This window comes from Salvelinus sp. IW2-2015, unplaced genomic scaffold (genome assembly GCF_002910315.2).
Source record: "Salvelinus sp. IW2-2015 unplaced genomic scaffold, ASM291031v2 Un_scaffold396, whole genome shotgun sequence".
Lineage (NCBI taxonomy): Eukaryota > Metazoa > Chordata > Actinopteri > Salmoniformes > Salmonidae > Salvelinus > Salvelinus sp. IW2-2015.
Genome location: NW_019942552.1, coordinates 472,080 through 492,201, shown reverse-complemented (window position 1 = coordinate 492,201; position 20,122 = coordinate 472,080). Strand labels below are relative to the sequence as shown.

General features: G+C 44.8%; 1 protein-coding gene across 1 annotated transcript in view; it reads left to right on the top strand.

The window, feature by feature from the left end:
* LOC112068313 (MAM domain-containing glycosylphosphatidylinositol anchor protein 2-like) overlaps positions 1-20,122 on the top strand; it is a 381,767-nt gene that overhangs the window by 240,187 nt on the left and 121,458 nt on the right. Inside the window, 1 exon segment of the mRNA XM_070438102.1 lies at positions 7,317-7,610. Coding sequence (XP_070294203.1) covers positions 7,317-7,610 — 294 coding nt within the window.

The window sequence follows — 20,122 nt, the reverse complement described above, 5'->3', positions numbered from 1 at the left end:
ATGTGAGCAAAACCAAAGCCGATGTTTCCGTTCGACGAAGAATTCCAAAATAGAAGTATCCGTAAATGGTCGTAGAAACGAGTGTCAAATGTTTTTTAGTAATCAAATCCTCAGTTGTTTTTTAACAAAAACATAATCGATAATATATTCAACCCGACCATAACCTATTCTTTAAGAGACAAACGGACAATACCATTGCCGAGATGCCTCATCTTCTCCTGTTCCTTGATGACAGCTTTGCACACTCTTGGCATTCTCTCAACCAGCTTCACCTGGAATGCTTTTCCAACAGTCCTGAAGGAGTTCCCACATATGCTGACTGCTTTTTGGTTGCTTTTCCTTCACTCAGCGGTCCAACTCATCCCAATCCATCTCAATTGTGTTGAGGTTGGGTGATTGTGAAGGCCAGGTCATCTGATGCAGCAATCCATCACTCTTCTTCTTGGTCAAATAGCCCTTACACAGCCTGGAGGTGTGTTGGGTCATTGTCCTGTTGAAAAACAAAAATGATACTGCCACTAAGCGCAAACCAGTTGGATGGCATATCGCTGTAGAATGCTGTGGTAACCATACTGATTAAGCCTTGAATTCTAAATAAATCACAGACAGTGTCACCAGCAAAGCACCCCCACACCATCACACCTCCTCCTCCATGCTTCACAGTGGGAATCATAGAAATGGAGATCATCCATTCACCTACTCTTCGTCTCACAAAGACACGGTGGTTGACCACGGTGGTCAAATTTCTCAAAGGACAGAATTTCACCGGTCTAATGTCCATTGCTTGTGTTTCTTGGCCCAAGCAAGTCTATTCTTCTTATTGGTGTCCTTTAGTAGTGGTTTCTTTGCAGCAATTCAACCATGAAGGCCTGATTCACACAGTCTCCTCTGAAGAGTTGATGTTGAGATGTGTCTGTTACTTGAACTATGTGAAGCATATATTTGGGCTGCAAACTGAGGTGCAGTTAACTCTAATGAACTTATCCTCTGAAGCAGAGATAACTCTGGGTCTTCCTTTCCTATGGCGGTCCTCATGAGAGCCAGTTTCATCATAGCACTTCAGATTTTTTGTGAATGCACTTGAAGAAACTTTCAAAGTTCTTGAAATTTTCCAGATTGACTGACCTTCATGTCTTAAAGTAATCATGGACTATCGTTTCTCTTTGGTTATTTGAGCTGCTCTTGCCATAATATGGACTTTATCTTTTACCAAATATTGCTATCTTCTGCCCCTTCCTTGTCACAACACAACTGATTGGCACAAATGCATAAAGAAGGAAAGAAATTCCATAAATTAACTTTTAACAAGGCACACGTATGAATTGAATTGCATTCCAGGTGACTACCTCATGAAGCTGGTTGTGAGAATGCCAAGAGTATGCAAAGATGTCATCAAGGCAAAGGGTGGCTACTTTGAAGAATCTCAAATATAAAATACATTTTGATTTGTTTAACACTTTTTTGGTTACTACATGATTCCATACGTGTTATTTCATAGTTTTGAATTCTTCACAATTATTCTACAATGTAGAAAATAGTACAAATAAAGAAAAACAGTTGAATGAGTAGGTGTGTCCAAACTTTTGACCGGTAATGTATATAAATATTAGATCGATCAATGTCGGTATAGCATTGACTAATATATATTAGAATAGAATACAGTATATTATGACATGAGTAAAGCAGTATGTAAACATTATTAAAGTGACTAGTGTTCGATTATTAAAGTGGCCAGTGATTCCAAGTCTATGTATATAGGGCAGCAGCCTCTAAGGTTCAGGGTTGCGTAACTGGTTGGAAGCCTTCTAGTGATGGCTATTTATCAGTCTGATGGCCTTGAGATAGAAGCTGTATTTCAGTGTCTCGGTCCCAGCGTTGATACACCTGTACTGACCTCACCTTCTTGATGATAGCGGGGTGAACAGCTGTGGCTCGGGTGGTTGATGTCCTTGATGATCTTTTCGGCCTTCCTGTGACATCGGGTGCTGTAGGTGTCCTGGAGGGCAGGTAGTTGGCCCCCGGTGATGCGTTGGGCAGACCAGACCACACTCTGGAGAGTCCTGCGGTTGCGGGCGGTGCAGTTGCCATATCAGGCAGTGATACAGCCCGACAAGATGCTCTCAATTGTGCATCTGTAAAAGTTTGTGAGGGTTTTAGGGGCCAAGCCACATTTCTTCAGTCACACACAGTATCTGCGCATGTGCTTGGGTTACGCTTCACATTCTTACAACGTGGTAGCCACGAGACCAAAACAGCGAAGAAGTTTAGCCTCGCGCTCCAATGCTCTTAGTTGATGTTTGAAATTGACCTACTATGCTTTTTACTTTGTGCATCTACTTAATATCGCTGACTCTACCTTTAAGTTTTATTTTATTGTAATAAATATTTATTCTTTTCAGCTCTTCATTGTTTTTCCATTGCCTACTTACATTAGTGTTGCACGGTATACCGAAACTGCTGTAGTTTTTCCATACTAAAACAGTTAGGTAGTACAATTTGTGTTATTTGGGGGATTTTTGACAAATGTTTCTGACGGATCAAGCCTGTGTATCAGCGCAGCTGACCACTTATTACAGTGCTCACCGTGCCTGCTCCACCTACTCATTGCTAGCCTGCGCTGGGAGTCTGGGCTGCATCATGTTAGCTCCCCACTTAGCTTGCGCTGGGAGTCTGGACTGCATCTTGTTAGCTCCCCACTTAGCCTGCGCTGGGAGTCTGGGCTGCATCATGTTAGCTCCCCACTTAGCCTGCGCTGGGAGTCTGGACTGCATCATGTTAGCTTCCCCACTTAGCCCTGCGCTGGAGTTCCTTGGGCTGGCATCACCTGTTTTAGCTCGCCATTCGCCTGCGCTGGACAGTCTGGGCTGCATCATGTTAGCTCCCACTTAGCCTGCGCTGGGAGTCTGGGCTCATCATGTTTAGCCTCCCCACTAGCCTCAGCTGGAGTCTGAGCTGCATCATGTTTAGCTCCGCACTTAGCCTCCGCTGGGAGTTTTGGGCTGCATCATGTAGATCCCCTTAGGCTCCGCCAACGCCTCGCGCAGTACTAGTGTCTGTCATGCATTTGCTGTTACAGATCGGATAGGCCTGGGCACCATCTCTTAGCCTCGTCGCACATGAGGCGTGACGCTAGGGCGTAGGCGTCACCAATGTTAGAGATGTTCACCACTTAGCAATGCGCTGGGGAGTGCCTTGGACTGTGTCAAGATGAATTAAGCTCCAATTGGGTTTAGGCGCTGTGGTGTCGGCGCTGGGAGTCTGGCTGCATCTTGTTAGTCCCCACTTAGCCTGCGCTGTTGCAGGGAGTCTGGCCATGCATTCATTATTGAGCATCTTCCCCCCTTAGATGACGCTGGAAGTCTGGGTAGACACTCATGTTGAGGCCTGTCGCTTTGGCACTTATATGGAGCCCTGGCTGCCATGGGAGTCCTTCTCCAGTGCATCGCTATCCATGTTAGCTCCTCACTTGCCTGCATCTTTGGTTAATAAAGCCCTGTGTTCCGCGGTGGTCCACGTTATGCCTGGTTGTCCTAGCCTTGGCAGATAATCTGGGATGACATCAGTGATTTCGCAGTCCCCAACAATTGGAGTGTCTGCGTGCTCACGCTGGGGTAGTCTAGTGAGTGGCAAAAGCATCATGTTAGCTCCAGACACTTAGCTCGACTGAGAAGCTCCTGGGTCCTTGGCGTCATTGTGGAGTCCCCACTTCTTAGCTGCCCGTCTGGAGGGCGTGGCTTAGCTTGTTGGGCTCTAACCCACGTACTTAGCTCCTGCCCGAAGTACGGGAAACAGGTCTGGCGACTGCTTCATCTGCAGTGTTGTCATCCGCGATATACCATGTCGCGCTACTTAGCTCGTCCGCATGGCGACAGTCTGCGGCTGCACAAGCATTCTGCTTGTGGGATGCCCACTTAGCCTGCGCTGGGAGTAAAGTTACAAGCACATGTTGGCTGCATACATGGCTACTTGTACACTGGGAATGGAACATTTCCCATGAATGTGATGGCTCCCGCTGGAAGTCACCCCCCTGGTGCTGCGCACATGCCATCTGTTATGTTTCGTCTCCACTTAGGCGCTGTTGGCTGCGAGAGTGACCTTCGTTGTACGATGGCCTAGCTCACTCAGGTTTAGCATGACCGACGGGGCTACATACAGCGTCAAGCTATGGCCCTCAGCGGTGACTACAGTTACATGCTTGGGGGCTGGACGGGCATTACTTTGTTGTCAGACGTCTCCACGTCACCTAGCCTGTGCTGGGGTGTCTGGTACGGCAAATGGGATGTTCTAAGCATCTCCAACTTTAGACCTCGCGCTATAGGAAGTTCTGTGGCGATAATGCATCTCAGGTTTGCTGCTCTTCACTATAGCCTGGTGCTGCAGGAGTGTTTACTGAGACTGCATATGTTATTGGCTTCCCCACTTAGCCTGCCGCTGGAGAGTCGTGGACTGACTCATCATGTTAGCTCCCCACTTAGCCTGTGCTGGGAGTCTGGACTGCATCATGTTAGCTCCCCACTTAGCCTCCGCTGGGAGTCTGAGCTGCATCAGTTGGCTCCCCACTTAGCCTCGCTGGAGTCTGAGCTGCATCATGTTAGCTCCCCACTTACCCTGCGCTGGAAGTCTGGGCTGCATCATGTTAGCTCCCCACTTAGCCTCCGCTGGGAGTCTGAGCTGCATCATGTTAGCCTCCACTTAGCCTCCGCTGGGAGTCTGGGCTGCATCATGTTAGCTCCCCACTTAGCCTGCGCTGGAAGTTCGGGCTGCATCATGTTAGCTCCCCACTTAGCCTGCGCTGGGAGTCTGATCTGCATCATGTTAGCTCCTCACTTAGCCTGCATCTTGTTAGCTCCCCACTTAGCCTGCGCTAGGAGTCTGGACTGCATCATGTTAGCTCCCCACTTAGCCTGCGCTGGGAGTCTGGGCAGCATCATGTTAGCTCCCCACTTAGCCTCCGCTGGAAGTCTGGGCTGCATCATGTTAGCTCCCCACTTAGCCTGCGCTGGAAGTCTGGGCTGCATCTTGTTAGCTCCCCACTTAGCCTCCGCTGGAAGTCTGGGCTGCATCATGTTAGCTCCCCACTTAGCCTCCGCTGGAAGTCTGGGCTGCATCATGTTAGCTCCCCCTTAGCCTGCGCTGGGAGTCTGGGCTGCATCATGTTAGCTCCCCACTTAGCGTCCGCTGGAAGTCTGGGCTGCATCTTGTTAGCTCTCCACTTAGCCTGTGCTGGGAGTCTGGACTGCATCATGTTAGCTCCCCACTTAGCCTGCACTGGGAGTCTGGGCTGCATCATGTTAGCTCCCACTTAGCCTGCGCTGGAAGTCTGGGCTGCATCATGTTAGCTCTCCACTTAGCCTGTGCTGGGAGTCTGACTGCATCATGTTAGCTCCCCACTTAGCCTCCGCTGAAGTCTGGGCTGCATCTTGTTAGCTCCCACTTAGCCTGTGCTGGGAGTCTGGACTGCATCATGTTAGCTCCCCACTTAGCCTCCGCTGGAAGTCTGGGCTGCATCTTGTTAGCTCTCCACTTAGCCTGTGCTGGGAGTCTGGACTGCATCATGTTAGCTCCCCACTTAGCCTGCGCTGGGAGTCTGGACTGCATCATGTTAGCTCCCCACTTAGCCTGTGCTGGGAGTCTGGACTGCATCATGTTAGCTCCCCACTTAGCCTCCGCTGGGAGTCTGAGCTGCATCATGTTAGCTCCCCACTTAGCCTCCGCTGGGAGTCTGAGCTGCATCATGTAGCTCCCACTTAGCCTCCGCTGGAGTCTGAGCTGCATCATGTTAGCTCCCCACTTAGCCTCCGCTGGGAGTCTGAGCTGCATCATGTTAGCTCCCACTTAGCCTCCGCTGGAGTCTGAGCTGCATCATGTTAGCTCCCCACTTAGCCTCCGCTGGGAGTCTGGGCTGCATCATGTTAGCTCCCCACTTAGCCTGCGCTGGAAGTCTGGGCTGCTCATGTTAGCTCCCTACTTAGCCTCCGCTGGAAGTCTGGGCTGCATCATGTTAGCTCCCCACTTAGCCTGCGCTGGGAGTCTGGGCTGCATCATGTTAGCTCCCCACTTAGCCTCCGCTGGAAGTGTGGGCTGCATCTTGTTAGCTCTCCACTTAGCCTGTGCTGGGAGTCTGGACTGCATCATGTTAGCTCCCCACTTAGCCTGCACTGGGAGTCTGGGCTGCATCATGTTAGCTCCCACTTAGCCTGCGCTGGAAGTTTGGGCTGCATCATGTTAGCTCTCCACTTAGCCTGCGCTGGAAGTCTGGGCTGCATCATGTTAGCTCTCCACTTAGCCTGCGCTGGAAGTCTGAGCTGCATCATTGTTAGCTCTCCACTTAGCCTTGCTGGGAGTCTGGACTGCATCATGTTAGCTCCCCACTTAGCCTCCGCTGGAAGTCTGGGCTGCATCTTGTTAGCTCTCCACTTAGCCTGTGCTGGGAGTCTGGACTGCATCATGTTAGCTCCCCACTTAGCCTGTGCTGGGAGTCTGGATGTGCATCATGTTAGCTCCCACTTAGCCTCCGCTGGAAGTCTGGGCTGCATCATGTTAGCTCCCCACTTAGCCTCCGCTGGAGTACTGGGCTGCATCTTGTTAGCTCTCCACTTAGCCTGTGCTGGGAGTCTGGACTGCATCATGTTAGCTCTCCACTTAGCCTCCGCTGGGAGTCTGAGCTGCATCATGTTAGCTCCCCACTTAGCCTGCACTGGGAGTCTGGACTGCATCTTGATTTACCCAATTTATCAATAGAGATTTACCATTCAAATAAACTATTAAGTCAAATTGATTGTATAATTGATTCAATAATGCATACATAGCTGTCTGAAAAATGTTGATGTAAAAAAATCTTCCTTTTTTTGCCGTGGTATCGTTTTGGTATCGTTTTGTTATCGAGTATCGTGTTGGTATCAAGTATTGTGATACTAACCTGGTATCGGTTTCGAAGTCAGAATTCTGGTATTGTGACAACACTAACTTACATTTAACCCTTTCCCTGTTGGTTACCATGCTTGGTGACTTTTCATACTATTCTCTAGCTACTTTGATCGAAGCTAATAGCCATCACTCCAACTTTCTCCGTGGCATGGTTCTCTATACCAGCAGCGTATCTTGCTGATACTCAACTCATACTATCATTGTGTGTATGTGACCAAATACTCAACGGAGCTGCACTCAACTCAAACTCCATCAAATCCATCGCAACATGGATGCTCATTCGCTTCCCCATCCCTCCACCTCTCTCTCCGTCGACCATTCCCTCTTACCCCGCCAGCCGACTTTCTAGAGCCCCATATCAGTCCCTCCTCTGTTTTTCTCTTTCTTAGTTCCTCCCAACCTGACAGTGCCGCGGGGTAAGAGCCCCCTGGTGGTCCGGGAGGGTGACACGGTGGAGCTCGAGTGTCTGGTTTCAGGGAAGCCCAAGCCCATTATCCTGTGGTCTCGGGCCGATAAGGAAGCGCCCATGCCGGATGGGGCCCTGCAGGTGGAGAGCTACGACGGGGTGCTGCGGATTGTCAACGTGTCCAGAGAGATGACCGGCTCCTACCGCTGCCAGACCAGCCAGTTCAATGGGTTCAACGTGAAGCCCAGGGAAGCTGTGGTGGAGCTCATCGTACAGTGTGAGTAGAGGGTTGTTTGAGTGTGGGGTGGGGTTTGTGTGGGTGGAGTTGTGTGGAGCGTGCCTGTGTGTGTTAGTTTAGGGGTGCTTGTGTCTTTTCTGTATATTTGTTTGTTCGTACACTACTGTTCAAAAGTTTGAGGTCACTTAGAAATGTCCTTGTTTTTGAAAGAAAAGCTAATTTTTTGTCCATTAAAATAACATCAAATTGATCAGAAATACGGTGTAGACATTGTAAATGACTATTGTAGCTGGAAACTGCAGATTTTTTTATGGAATGGAATTATCCTTTTAAAATGATAAACTTGGATTAGCTAACACAACGTGCCATTGGAACACAGGAGTGATGGTTGCTGATAATAGACCTCTGTACTCCTATGTAGATATTCCATAAAATATCCACAATTTCCAGCTTCAATAGTAATTTACAACTTTAACAGTGTCTATACTGTATTTCTGGTCAATTTGATGTCATTTTAATGGACAAAGAATATGCTTTTCTTTAAAAAAACTAAGTGACAGCAAACTTTTTAACTGTAGTGTATGCTGTGTTTGAATGGTCTGCCATCCAGGACCTCTATACCAGGCGGTGTCAGAGGAAGGCTCTAAAAATTGTCAAAGACTCCAGCCAGCCTAGTCATAGACTGTTCTCTCTGCTACCACGGCAAGCGGTACCGGAGTTCCAAGTCTAGGTCCAAGAGGCTTCTAAACAGCTTCTATCCCCAAGCCATAAGAACACAGACTATTTGCATTGCCCCCCCCCCCCCCCCTTCTATCCTGCTGCTCCTCTCTGTTATCATCTATGCATAGTCACTTTAATAACTCTAACTACATGTACATATTACCTCAACTAACCAGTGCCCCCGCACATTGACTCTGTACCGGTACCCCCCTGTATATAGTATATAGTCTCGCTATTATTATTTTACTGCTGCTCTTTAATTACTTGTAACTTTTATTTCTTATTTGTATTTTTTTTAAACTGCATTGTTGGTTAGGGGCTCGTAAGTAAGCATTTCACTGTAAGGTCTACACTTGTTGTACTCGGATCATGTGACTAATACAATTTGATTTGATTTTGATTTGAATGATATACCTGTGATTGTTTATGTGGCAGGTCTATCTCTTTGCCTCATTCAAACAAGACCACACTCAATGTCTATTTGCTTGTGCTCACCTACAGCATGTGTGTAACAGAACAGCAGCCTCAATGGATCTAATCTTTCCCACACTGATAGAAAAAAAGTTTCCAAAAGGGTTATCGGCTGTCCCGATAGGAAAACCCTTTTTGGTTCCAGGTGGAAACCTTTGTGTAAGAAAAGGAGAGCTGCACGCTCTTGGAGCTCAGATGCAAAAATTGAATAACCCAACGTTTTGACAGACAAGCTGTCTTCATCAGGTTGTATTTGTCACATATGCTCCCTCTCCGGCCTCTAGGTCACCAGGCTGCTCGTTATGGCACACACCTGTCACCAGCGTTACGCGCATCTGCGCATAATGACACTCACCTGGACTCCATCACCTCCTTGATTACCTGCCCTTTATATGTCACTCCCTTTGGTGTCTTCCCCAGTCGTCGTTGTTTCTGTATCTGTGTCATGTTGGTGCACTGTTCGTGTTAGTTTATTTATTAAGTATATTCACTCCCTTAACTTGCTTCCCGACTCTCAGAGTACGTCGTTATAGTAATGACAAACTATGCGGGTCACTAGTTTATATAGTGTCAAAGGACCTACACAGGTGTCTGTAATCATGGCCGGGTGTGGCAGATATAAATACAACATGTAAAAAACATGACTGGATAACATACAATCATAGATACAAGACTCTACGGCTCTCCTGTTGTTTTTCAAGTCTTCTACTCCACTAGCCAGCACCTCGCCTAAACAGGTGTTCTACTCCACTAGCCAGCACCTCGCCTAAACAGGTGTTCTACTCCACTAGCCAGCACCTCGCCTAAACAGGTGTTCTACTCCACTAGCCAGCACCTCGCCTAAACAGGTGTGCATTTCTTTCTCCTCCAGAACCCTTTTGGGTTTCATGTAGAACCGTCTGTGGAACGGGTTCTACATGGAACCCAAAAGGGTTCTATCGGGTACCAAAAATGGTTCTTCGAAGAGTACTCCTATGTGTACAGCCGGTAACCCTTTTAGGTTCCAGCACCTTTCTTTCTACGGGTGCACTTTCTCTCTATCCACTCCACACTTCTCTTCCTCTCAACACACCTATCCAATTTTCCTTAGAAGGCAAGGAACATGAGGCCCATCCACAGGAGGTTGTTAACACCTTAATTGGGGAGAACGGGCTCATGGTAATCCCTGGAGTGGAATGGGTGGAATGGTTTCAAACACGTCAAACATATGGAAACCACATGTTCAGTCCAGACATTACAATGAGCCCGTCCTCCTATAGATCATTCCACCAGCCTCCTTTGGTCCCATCCTCTATATCTGTCAGGTCTCTCAGACATAGAGGCAACACCCCCTTCACACCTCTCAGCCTCTTAAAGAGGGGCATGACCAGCGCTATAGCTGAGGGATGGATAGCCTAGCTACCAGCTAACAGGGATACAAAGGCACTAACATGATCCATGACTAGGGCCTGTGTGTGTGAAGCTGAGAGGAGGCTGAGGAGTGGGTTATATACGCATACACACACTCACACACACATACACACATACACACACACTCTCAGCAGGTTTCAGAACAGACCCTCAGCTCCGGTACCGTACTGTACTGCCTTCCAATGAAACCCTCCTCCTTAAGATCTGACATTCAAAGATAGCTTAGCGCCTAATTAGAAGAAGGCTAATTTATTCCTGCTGGTACTTATTTTGAATTCATTTATGTGCATTTGAATGGAATATTTAAAATCATAGACAGGGATTCAAAGCGGTGTCACTCATTCACAGGCATGGATGTTTTTCAGGAGAGAAAAGAACGAGGGAAAGAGGGAATTTAAAGCAATCCATGCATGGAGCCGGGTGAATGCAACCAGTTTCTCTGGCAAGTGATTATAGGAAATAGGGGAAACTTATGGAAAGGGTTGATTCTGGGTCTGTGTGCCATACATTCAGATTGGTCTATTGTTATTGCTGCTTTAGAGCTTTCATGGCTGGAATCCCCATTGTTTTCTCACATGACCCAGTTAGTTAGTTAGTTACTTTAGCCCTTGAATGTTCCAATCAAAACTGCCATATTTATTCTCTCTAAGCCAATAAAATACTCACTAACTAGATGATCACAAACAGGAGATTCTCCATTGAAAGGGCTTCATAGTCCAAGACCAGGCTTCATCTGTATCCAGGAACATGTCCCTAAAGTAGGTGTGTATTTGGACTTTACAGTACAGTATGAACCAGTTATAGAACAGTTATGGAGCAAACAATCACAAAATGACTAGAATGGAATTATAATGGAGAAGGAACTCAAGTAACCACAGTTATTTTTTTGTTCTTTTTTATTATTTTGTTATGGCCATCACATCTGCGTTAGTTAATTAATGACTGGGCTCTGTGAGGAAAATGTATGAAGTTTTGATGTGCTTTGAGGACGAAACAGTGTTAGCTTTTTCTCAGAATTGATTGTTATTATAACGCTGATGACAGGCAGCGCATATCAAAGGTTATTACACAGTATATTGAGATACTTTTTGAAGCAGGTGTGTTAGTGCAGAGCTACAAAGAAACATGTCTCCCCGTGGGACACCAGGACAATTGACAGACATTGACTGACTTCTGTCTAGGTGGTTCGATAGGATCCCACTTTATAAAAGGCATCAGAGTCCATCATAAATTCTGATGCCTATCTGAAGATGAGGAAATTAATGGATGCAGCTCCTCTTCCCTCTATTCTTTGGTATTTAGTATTTATTAGGGTCCCCATTGGCCACTGCAGAAGCATCAGCTAACTCCTGGAGTCCACATGAAACATGACATAATACATAGTAGGGAACATTATTAGTCAAGGACTGAAATACATTTTATAATGTCACACACAGCCTACATATCAGTACGTACACACAATATCTATGTCTAATACATAGTACAGTGCAAATTACAATACAATATATATAAAATGGCTGTGTCTCTTCACAGTCCCCTTTGTGCAGTAAGGTGTTCTTTTATCTGTTTTTTTAAACTGGTTTAATTCCTAGCTTGGCTTTCCTTGGGGTGGTGGAGAGTTCCATGTAGCCATTGCTCAATTTATACTGTGCTTTTCCCAGCCTCTGTTCTGGACCCGGGGACTGTGAATAGACCTCTGCGTGTCTTGTGTTGTACCGATGAGTGTCCGAACTGTATGCCAACTGCTTGAACAGACAGTTCGGTACCAGGGGAGATCAGTCACTACCACTACCAGCAACAGGTCGTAATGACCCAGTCTGCCTTTGCATCGTGCGGCGGCAGCGGTGAGACGACTACTATTCTGCATATCGTTTGTCTTAGGGCAGCACAATTAGATCTGGAATAAAAGAAAACAAGATAACAAGGGGGCACTAACTCAAAGGGCTGTCCAGAAGCTTTTTAGCAACCCTCCGCAATCAATCACATTAATGAAAATATCTGATAAGCAGGCTTGCTTACGCTTGCAGAAGAGAAGGCGTGCCATGCTGCTTCTCCTCATCAGGAAAATATGCAGATAAAACAAAGATGAAACGATCCTAATAGAATTTGCCCATATTACTGATTTTGTATTTATTTTGTCCCTTTTAAGAGGACATGAAAAAATAGAAAATGTCCTCCGTCTTTGAATTAAATGGCTATCCTCCTCAGACTCGACAAACTGAAAACAGCATACAGTTACTTAAAAGGTTTCATATATTCAAACAAAACGCAATTAACTATCTCGAAAGCAAMTTTTTAAAGAATAATGTTCACCATGGAACACAAACTCATCTAGCTAATAAGTTGGTAAATTGTACCATTCTCCTCTGAATGAATCATCATCCCTCCTTATTATAACATGAGCCATACCCATGGAAATATACCATACATTCAAATGGCCTGAAAAAAAATATCTGAATATTAAAATCCTACAGTGTAAGGGGTGCGTAATCGGTGGCAGGGAAGTCAGACGCAGGAGAGCAGAACTTGGTAATAGCCGGAGCAGTTTAATAGCAAAACCCACGGCATAAAAATAACAAGACATTTGGGTACAAAAACCCGTTGCGCACTAATCAACACGTGCACAAGCACTTACAATAAACAATCCCACACAAAGACATGGGGGGAACAGAGGGTTAAATACACAACAAATGATTGAGAGAATTGAAACCAGGTGTGAGGAAAAACAAGATGAAACACATGGAAAATGAAAAGTGGATCGATGATGGCTAGAAGACCGGCGACGCCGACCGCCGAGCGCCACCCGAACAAGGAGAGGACCCGACTTCGGCGTGACATACAGTTTAATGCTTAATCTCTCTGGGATATGTGGGACGCTAGCGTCCCAACTGGCCAACATCCAGTGAAAATGCAGAGCGCCAAATTCAAAAAATAAATTTTGATGAAATCACACATTCAATATACCAAATTAAAGCTACACTTGTTGTGAATAAAAAATGCTAAAAAATGCTTTACGGCGAAAGCAAACGATGCTATTATCTGGGGATAGCACCCAAGCAAACAAACACAGACCATCATATTTCAACCCTCCAGGCGCGACACAAAACGCAGAAATAAAGATATAATTCATGCCTTACCTTTGACGAGCTTCTTCTGTTGGCACTCCAATATGTCCCATAAACTTCACAAATTGTCCTTTTGTTCGATTAATTCCGTCGATATATATATCCAAAATGTTCATTTATTTGGCGCATTTGATCCAGAAAAACACAGTTTTTACCTGTTACCTGTAAGCTTTGTCCAAACATTTCAAACTACTTTTGTAATACAACTTTAGGTATTTTTTTACGTAAATAATGATGACGGGATGATCTGTGTTCAATACCGGAGGAAAACAAAGTGTAGCTAGCTTTCAGGTCACGCGCCTCTAACAAAGAGTACACTTCTCTCTACCCTCGTTCTGAACAGTGTTACTTCTTCATTTCTCAAAGGAAAAACCTCAACCAATTTCTAAAGACTGTTGACATCCAGTGGAAGCGATAGGAACTGCAAGAAGGTCCCTTAGAAATCTCGATTCCCAATGAAATCCCATTGAAAAGAGAGTGACCTCAAAAAAAAGAAATCAGAATGGTTTGTCCTCGGGGTTTTGCATGCCAAATAAGTTATGTTATACTCACAGACATGATTCAAACAGTTTTAGAAACTTCAGAGTGTTTTCTATCAAAATCTACTAATAATATGCATATCTTAGCTTCTGGGCCTGAGTAGCAGGCAGTTTACTTTGGACTGCTTTTCATCCGGATGTGAAAATACTGCCACCTATCCCAGAGAAGTTAACATCAGTTAACCCAAACTAAGCTAGCAGTGTTATTAAAAGACGTATTGAAACATGTTCTCAGAATGTTATTTAATTACCTTGAAATAACCTATAATTTCCGTTCTCAGACAGCTAATAAAACATTTCAGGGAACCATAGAAAAATGTTCTCAGAACCTCTCTATAGCCTAAAAATGTACATTCCCAGAATAGGCAAAAACGTTTAGAAAACGTTCAAATTTAACGGTCAGGAAACTTATGGCTTCGTTCCCTGAACCAATGGGAAATAAAAAACGTACGTTCCCAAAACTCCAAGTAACCAAATGTCCTACCTGCCTACATATGTTGTTGTTTCTAGTTTTACTTTTGGCTCGGAGTGAGGATGGGACCTTCAGGGCGGAGGGATATTTTTCACTGAGGGCCTATTTCATTCATTTAACATAGGAAACAGGTCTCTGTATATAATGTTGCCACAGTTACATCATAAGAAACGAATGAAATAGGCCCTCAGTGAAAAATATCCCTCCGCCCTGAAGGTCCCATCTTCACCAAAAGTAAAACTTTTCCTCCCCAATTAGAGACAACGAACATCAGCTGCCTCTAATTGGGAACCATACCAAGAGCACCAACATAGAAATATATAGGGATAGGGTGCCATTTAGGATTCACTCTTGAGGCTATAGCTGCACAGACCTACTGGTATAAAAGTGTGTGACCAGTAAAGGTGGTTAAGGGTGGCCTGTGTGGTGTGACAGGTGTTAGTGACATACTAACAAAGGTCTGAAATGAGGGTCTGAAACAACTGAATGATCCTTTTTGACTGAAGAATATTGTTTTCTGCCAAGATACCATTAATCGAACCAAAATGTTTTAAGTGGGAGAGGGGTTAGGGGTTAGGGGTTGTGTGTGTGTTGCTGTGTGTGTGTGTGTGTGTGTGTGTGTGTGTGTGTGTGTGTGTGTGTGTGTGTGTGTGTGTGTGTGTGGTGTGTGTGTGTGTGTGTGTGTGTGTTGTGTGTTGTGGTTGTGTGTGGTGGTGTGTGTTGTGTGTGTGTGTGTGTGGGTGTGTTGTGTGTGTGTGTGTGTGTGTGCGTGCGCGTGCGTGCGTGAGCAGACTACAGACATGTCTGGTAGTCCTAATATTAACCTGACTGATCCCTACCTCATTTCAAACCTTGTCAAAAAGGACCACTCAATTGTTTTATCAGCACCAACATCCCAAAGCAATGTTTATAATGAAGCCAGTCAGCAGTTAAGTATTGGTAAATCAATCATCTTGTTACTGTGTATTTTCATGGCCTTTTTACAGTCAGAGTACCTCATAGCTGGCATCAAAAGGTTGATACTGAACCCTATGAAAAGCCTTGAACAACAGTAGCCATTAGAAGTGACTGTTTATTTTGTCAGAAGGGGGAGGAAGGGGTCAATGTTATATACTGTAAGTAGTATGCATTGTATTCAGCTAGATTGTAGCAGTGTTCCTGTTCTGTATTCAGTTCCCATGCAGGCCCCTTACTTCTGCTCTACAGACCCTCTCTCTCTCTTTTCCCACTCTTCTTCCCCATCTCTCCCTCCCCATTTCTCTTTCCCTCTCTCTCTCTCTCAATGCAATTCAATTCAAGGGGCTTTATTGGCATGGGAAACATATGGTAACGTTGCCAAAACAAGTAAAATAGATCATATTCAAAAGTGAAATAAACAGTAAAAATGAACAGTAAACGTTACACTGACAGAAGTTCCAAAATAATAAAGACAATACAAATGTCGTATTATGTATATATACAGTGTTGTAATGATGTGCAAATGGTTATTAAAGTACAAAAGGGAAAATAAATAAACATAAATATGGATTGTATTTACAATGGTGTTTGTTCTTCACTGGTTGCCCTTTTCTTGTGGCAAGAGGTCACAAATATTGCTGCTGTGATGGCACACTGTGGTATTTCACCCAGTAGATATGAGAGTTTATCAAAATTGGGTTTGTTTTCGAATTCTTCGTGGATCTGTGTAATCTGGGGGAAATATGTGTCTCTAATATGGTCATACATTTGGCAGGAGGTTAGGAAGTGCAGGTCAGTTTCCATCTCATTTTGTGGCTGCATTTCTCAATAGCAAGGCTATGCTCACTGAGTCTGTACATAGTCAAAGCTTTCCTTAAGTTTTGGTCATTCACAGTAGTCAGGTATTCTGCCACTGTGTACTCTCTGTTTAGGGCCAAATAGTATTCTAGTTTGCTCTGTTTATTTTTTTATTCTTTCCAATGTGTCAAGTAATTATCTTTTTGTTTTCTCATGATTCAGTTGGGTCTAATTGTGTTGCTGTCCTGGGGCTCTGTGGGTCTGTTTGTGTTTGTGAACAGAGCCCCAGGACCAGCTTGCTTAGGGGACTCTTCTGCATACATTCTGCATAAAACTATTTTTAGCCAGATCCTAATTGGTATGTCAAATTTGATGTTCCTTTTGATGGCTTAGAATACCCTTCTTGCCTTGTCTCTCATATCGTTGACAGCTTTGTGGAAGTTACCTGTGGCACTGATGTTTAGGCCAAGGTATGTATCGTTTTTTGTGTGCTCTAGGTCAACGGTGTCTACATGGAATTTGTATTTGTGGTCCTGTTGACTGGACCTTTTTTGGAACACCATTATTCTGGTCTTACTGAGATTTACTGTCATGGCCCAGGTCTGGCAGAATCTGGGCAGAAGATCTAGGTGCTGCTGTATGCCCTCCTTGGTGTGTGACAGAAGCACCAGATCATCAGCAAACAGTAGACATTTGACATCAGATTCTAGTAGAGTGAGGCCGGGTGCTGCTGACTTTTCTAGTGCCCTCGATGATATATACACTGCTCAAAAAAATAAAGGGAACACTAAAATAACACATCCTAGATCTGAATGAATGAAATATTCTTATTAAATACTTTTTTCTTTACATTTTTTCTTTACATGTGCTGACAACAAAATCACACAAAAATGATCAATGGAAATCAAATTTATCAACCCATGGAGGTCTGGATTTGGAGTCACACTCAAAATTAAAGTAAAAAACCACACTACAGGCTGATCCAACTTTGATGTAATGTCCTTAAAACAAGTCAAAATGAGGCTCAGTAGTGTGCGTGGCCTCCACGTGCCTGTATGACCTCCCTACAACGCCTGGGCATGCTCCTGATGAGGTGGCGGATGGTCTCCTGAGGGATCTCCTCCCAGACCTGGACTAAAGRATCCGCCAACTCCTGGACAGTCTGTGGTGCAACATGGCGTTGGTGGATGGAGCGAGACATGATGTCCCAGATGTGCTCAATTGGATTCAGGTCTGGGGAACGGGCGGGCCAGTCCATAGCATCAATGCCTTCCTCTTGCAGGAACTGCTGACACACTCCAGCCACATTTTGAGGGTCTAGCATTGTCTTGCATTAGGAGGAACCCAGGGCCAACCGCATCAGCATTATGGTCTCACAAGGGTCTGAGGATCTCATTCTCGTACCTAATGGCAGTCAGGCTACCTCTGGCGAGCACATGGAGGGCGATGTTGGCCCCCAAAGAAATGCACCCCACACCATGACTGACCCACGCCAAACCGGTCATGCTGGAGGATGTTGCAGGCACAGAACGTTCTCCACGGCGTCTCCAGACTCTGGTCACGTCTGTCACTGTTGCTCAGTGTGAACCTGCTTTCATCTGTGAAGAGCACAGGGCGCCAGTTGGCAAATTTGACAATGTTGGTGTTCTCTGGCAAATGCCAAATGTCCTGCACGGTGTTGGGCTGTAAGCACAACCCCCACCTGTGGACGTCGGGCCCTCATACCACCCTCATGGAGTCTGTTTCTGACCGTTTGAGCAGACACATGCACATTTGTGGCCTCGCTGGAGGTCATTTTGGCAGGGCTCTCGGCATGCTCCTCCTGCTCCTCGTTGCACAAAGGCGGAGGTAGCGGTCCTGCTGCTGGCGTGTTGCCCTCCTACGGCCCCTCCACGTCTCCTGATGTACTGGCCTGTCTCCTGGTACGGCCTCCATGCTCTGGACACTACGCTGACAGACACAGCAAACCTTCTTGCCACAGCTTCGCATTGATGTGCCATCCTGGATTGAGCTGCACTACCTGGAGGCACTTTGTGTGGGTTGTAGACTCCGCTCTCATGCTACACATAGAGTGAAAAGCACCGCCAGCATTCAACAGTGACCAAAACATCAGCCAGGAAGCATAGGAACTGAGAAAGTGGTCTGTGGTCACCACCTGCAGAACCACTCCTTTAATTGGGGTGTCTTGCTAATGCCATATGAAATTTCCACCTGGTTGTCTATTCCTTGCCACAACAGCATGTGAAATGTATTGTCAATCAGTGTTGCTTCCTAAGTGGACAGTTTGATTTCACAGAAGTGTGATTGACTTGGAGTTACATTGTGTTGTTTAAGTGTTCCCTTTATTTTTTTGAGCAGTGTATGTTGAAGAGGGTGGGGCGTAAGCTGCATCCCTGTCTCACCCCACAGCCTTGTGGGAAGAAATGTTTGTGTTTTTTGCCTATTTTAACCATGCACTTGTTGTTTGTGTACATGGATTTTATAATATTGTTTGTTTTTCCCCCAACACCACTTTCCATCAATTTGTATAGCAGACCCTCATGCCAAATTGAGTCAAAGGCTTTTTGAAATCAACAAAGCATGATAAGACTTTGTCTTTGTTTTGGTTTGTTTGTTTGTCAATTAGGGTGTGCAGGGTGAATACATGGTCTGTTGTATGATAATTTGGTAAAAAGCCAATTTGACATTTGCTCAGTACTTTGTTTTCACTGAGGAAATGTACGAGTCTGCTGTTAATGATAATGCAGAGGATTTTCCCAAGTTTGCTGTTGACGCATATCCCACGGTAGTTATTGGGGTCAAATTTGTCTCCACTTTTGTGGATTGGGGTGTTGGGGAAGATGCCAGAGCTAAGGATGATGTTAAAGAGTTTTATTATAGCCAATTGGAATTTGTTGTCTGTATATTTTATCATTTCATTGAGAATACCATCAACACCACAGGCCTTTTTGGGTTGGAGGGTTTTTATTTTGTTCTGTAGTTCATTCAAGGTAATTGGAGAATCCAGTGGGTTCTGGTAGTCTTTAATAGTTGATTCTAAGAGTTGTATTTGTATTCCAAATAGATTGGAGAAGTGGTTTACCCATACATCTCTATTTTGGATAGATAATTCTTTATGTTGTTGTTTGTTTAGTGTTTTCCAATTTTCCCAGAAGTGGTTAGAGTCTATGGATTCTTCAATTACATTGAGCTGATTTCTGACGTGACGTTCCTTTTTTTCCCGTAGTGTATTTCTGTATTGTTTTTGATTCACCATAGTGAAGGCGTTGGCTCAGGTTTTCTATGTTTTCTATGTTTTTTCTCTATGTTTTTGGTTGGACAAGTTTCTCAATTTCTTTCTTAGGTTTTTGCATTCTTCATCAAAACATTTGTCATTGTTGTTAATTTTCTTCGGTTTTCTGTTTGACATTTTTAGATTAGATAGAGAAGCTGAGAGGTCAAATATACTGTTAACATTTTCTACTGCCAAATTTACACCTTCACTATTACAGTGAAATGTTTTGTCCATGAAGTTGTTAAGAAGGGATTTATTTGTTGTTGCCTAATTCTTTTCTGGTAGGTTTCCACACTACATTCCTTCCATCTATAGCATCTCTTAATATTACTCAGTTCCTTTGACTTTGATGCCTCATGATTGAGTATTTCTCTGGTCAAGTAGACTGTGATTTTGCTGTTGTCTGATAGGAGTGTCAGTGGGCTGACTGTGAATGATCTGAGAGATGCTGGGTTGAGGTCAGTGATAAAGTAGTCTACAGTATACTCTCTCTCTCTCTCTCTCTCTCTCTCTCTCTCTCTCTCTCTCTCTCTCTCTCTCTCTCTCTCGCTCTCGCTCTCTCTCTCGTTGCTGTAGTTTGGCAGGCATAGCATTGCCTCAGAGTCTACCATATCAGACAGAGCTTAAAAGTAACACTGCAGAAATACCTCCACATTGAATGATTGACATCCATTGAAGCTTTGTTGTTTCACAGCATACTATACCTATTCTATTTCTCTCGCCCTCTCCCCTCCTACCATTCTACTTCATTCCCTCTATATCTCTTCCCTCCCTCTCTCTCTCTC